The 3,500-nt window shown below is 36.3% G+C and overlaps 1 protein-coding gene across 1 annotated transcript in view; it reads left to right on the top strand.

The window, feature by feature from the left end:
- Positions 1–3,500, top strand: part of TNPO3 (transportin 3) — a 126,841-nt gene that overhangs the window by 103,843 nt on the left and 19,498 nt on the right. The window contains exons 16-17 of the mRNA XM_012664736.1: positions 1,028–1,184; positions 2,351–2,518. Coding sequence (XP_012520190.1) covers positions 1,028–1,184; positions 2,351–2,518 — 325 coding nt within the window. The remainder of the gene's footprint in view (positions 1–1,027; positions 1,185–2,350; positions 2,519–3,500) is intronic.

Below are 3,500 nucleotides of genomic sequence, written 5' to 3'. Positions count from 1 at the left end.
GAATATTAAACACTTTTTTGTTAGTTTTTGGACAGGGTAGAAAAACCTTTTTATTTGGAGTTGATAAGAGAGAGTTGTTGGATGGGCTGTCAGCCTCTTTTTTTCCCAGAGAAGGTATTCCTTGGAAAACTAATCTCTAGAGATGCTCTTTGCACAAATAATGAAATAAGTTTGGAAAATACTGTATCTTTTTCTTAAGAGATGCTCCCAGTACATTAAAAGATCTGAGAAACTCTATAGTAGTTTAAAACAAAAAATAGACAAGCAAAACCACTTTTAAAATCCAGAATTTTCCAAACTGAACACACAACCTTTCTTTGAGGAATTCCTGTCGACATCCTGGGAAACTGGTATTCTATGAATATAGTTTAGAAAATGCTATTCTAGAGTTTCTAGGACTTGACTTTTTAACTTAGGAGACTTTTACTTTTAAGCCCATTTGACTGACTTTCCTTGAAACTACTTGGCTTGATTTATAAAATCTTAGTTGGAAATTGAGTTTGGGGGCGTGTCTTTTTATGTGCTAATCTAAGATATGGTCCCTTCCTTGCCCTGACTTTTTTTTTTAAGGATTTTCTTTTTTTTTTTTTTAAAGAGCAGCTTTAGGTTGACCGTAAAATTGAGTGAAAAGTATAGAAAGTTCCCATATGTCCTCTTCCCTCCGCAAAACACATACCCTTCTCCACTATCAGCACCCTCCGCCACCAGAGTAGTACATCATTTGTCACAGTCAACCTACATTAATACATCATTATCACCCAAAGTTTACATTAGGGTTCACTCTTGGTGTTGTACATTCTGTGGGTTTTGATCAATGTATAATGACATGTATCCACCATTATAGTATCATACAGAATATTCTCAATGCCCTAAAAGTCCTCTGTGCACTGTCTGTTCATCTCTTCCTTCCCCCAACCCTTAGCAGCCATGGATCTTTTTACCGTCTCCATAGTTTTGCCTTTTACCCTGATTGCTTTTGTAGTCTAATCTTGTTGTATGTTATATCTAGTCTTTCTTTCCACACCAGGTTCATTCAGCGTAGCCCTGTCACCTTGCTGAGGAGCCAGGTAGTCATCCCTATCTTACAGTGGGCCATTGCCTCTACTACCTTGGACCACCGAGATGCCAATTGTAGTGTCATGAGGTTCCTACGAGACCTCATACATACAGGGGTAGCCAATGATGTAAGTGTTAACATTGTTCCTTTTCTACTTCACAGCTTATTATTTTCTATCTCTTCCTCTTTCTTTAGGGGAAAACCAGTATCCCATTATTTCCTTATCTGATCAATACTAGTAGACATATACCATAGCTGGATCATTCACTAGCCAAAATGTCAACTTAGATCTAAGACACCTGTGCTGACTGCTCTATGGTGTACAAAGCAGTCTAAAACTACCCCTGCTCCCAAACCATTTGGTGTCTGGTTAAAGAGATAAACAAGTATAAAGAATTAAAATGTAACAAGAGACCAGTATTTGATTGTCAGATGAGTGATAAAAGTCATGATTGGGGGTGGAAAGCTCTGGACAGAAGTGGGTTGGAATAACTTTCTGGAAATGAGAGACTTAAATGGGGCCATAGGATAGGGGTAGAATTTGTATGAATTAGAGGAGGGTAGTCTAACTGGGGTATAAACCAAGATCAGAGCAAATCAGTATAGTACTAAGTGTTAGTAGATAATTAGGAGACCTTTTTGGAGGAATAATAAAGTGGTTCACAGGATTTTCAAAGGTTGATTTGGCTAGATGTAGAGTAGAGTAGAATTGAAGATAAGGGAGAGCAATGAAGAAGTATATTCACTTATACATTCTATTCAGGCTAATTATTTAAGAAGTCTGGTAGTAAAAGGTGGCGAGAATAAAACAACTAGAAGTGGAAGGCGGTTTTTAAAAAGTTATTTTTCTCAAGATATTAGAAATATGTGTATTTAAAGATTATAAAGAAGGAAGAAAATCAAGATTTTTTTGATAGAAAAGATATCAGATATCTTTGATTCTTATTTCAGTTGGTTGTTTTTAAGGGGAAATAGGGACACAAGTTATTTTTCAAAGAAAAAAAGATTAATAAAATGTGATTTTATTTCTTTTCTGCCTTCTGATCATGAAAAATCTAAGCATTAAGGTTAATCTCAGGTGAAACCTATACCCATTGCCTTGTTACTAAACTCTTACCTTTTCTTCCTAATGACAAAACATTTTGTGAACTTCATGAATCCAGCTATTTTAACACACACATTACACACTCACTCTTCCCTGGCAAAGAGAAGTTACTAGACTAAAGGGGAAAGAGTATTTGATCTTTGGAAAGTTGAGACTAGAACTTCTATAATGCTCCTGCTTTATTACAGCATGAAGAAGACTTTGAATTACGGAAAGAGCTGATTGGACAGGTGATGAACCAGCTTGGACAGCAACTTGTGAGCCAGCTGCTCCACACATGCTGCTTTTGTCTCCCCCCCTATACCCTACCAGATGTGGCTGAAGTGCTTTGGGAGATCATGCAGGTTGACAGGCCGGTAAGATTGTTTTCATAAGGAATCTATCTCATAGTCCCTAAATCTAACAGGCTTTGGTTCCTTAAGGCCAATCCTAACTTTGAAACAAGCCCTGTTGTATGTCCATGGAATCAAATTTAGGGATATTGCTAAGTTTAATTGGTAGATGAAGGTGCCCATAGAAGGCTAGTAATTCATTACTGGGTTCTTGAAAGTATGTTTGTGTGTCACTGTCATGGGGTTCATATATTACCAGAAATAAGTACTAAGCATGGAACTCAGCTTTGTGGCTGACCAATGGAAAATTTGTTCACTTGTGAGACATGCCTGTATATCAGTTACATGGAGTTGCAGGTTATTCAAGAAATGTTTAATCATTTCAGATTCCTTATATAGCACTGTGTTTTTCCTTGGTAATAAATATAGCCAGAGCAGGTAAGTGTCAACCTAGCCCATAATGTACTCTTGGATTTATTTTCTCTTTGGATTTATTTGCTCTTCACCTGAGAATGGAAGGGTTTTTTAAGGCTATCTGATAATGTCCAAGTAATTTCTATGCTGGGCCATATGATCGTAAATCAGGTTATATGTACTCAGTGAAAGTTGAACAGAGTGGCAAAGTATAATATATCCTGTAAACTATTTTTAAAATAGGGTTTAGATTTTTTAATATTAATATAAAAGCAGTTCAGGAAAGTACACATTGGACCTAGTTAAAGTGAGCTATCTTCTAGAACCACGGAATATATAATAGATAAATAATGCATAATGGATAGTACATATAGTTCCCATTGCTGCTTGTTTGATGCACATGTTCCATTTCAATCTAATGCAGTAGCATTTTTGTGTTTTCCTAAAGAAAGTACTCTTTGGGCCCAGGGGTCAACAAATTTAATTCCAGAAGTTCTTGACTTGAGAAATAAAATCTCCATGCTCTGCTTAAACTTTTTTGTAATTATACGTGGTTCCCAGGTAACAGAAGACTTACTATTTAAATCTAACT

The sequence above is a fragment of the Propithecus coquereli genome, unplaced genomic scaffold (assembly GCF_000956105.1).
Source record: "Propithecus coquereli isolate 6110/MARCELLA unplaced genomic scaffold, Pcoq_1.0 Scaffold91, whole genome shotgun sequence".
In the NCBI taxonomy this organism is placed as follows: domain Eukaryota; kingdom Metazoa; phylum Chordata; class Mammalia; order Primates; family Indriidae; genus Propithecus; species Propithecus coquereli.
Note: the sequence above shows the minus strand (reverse complement) of the source record. Positions and strands in the feature narration are given on the sequence as shown.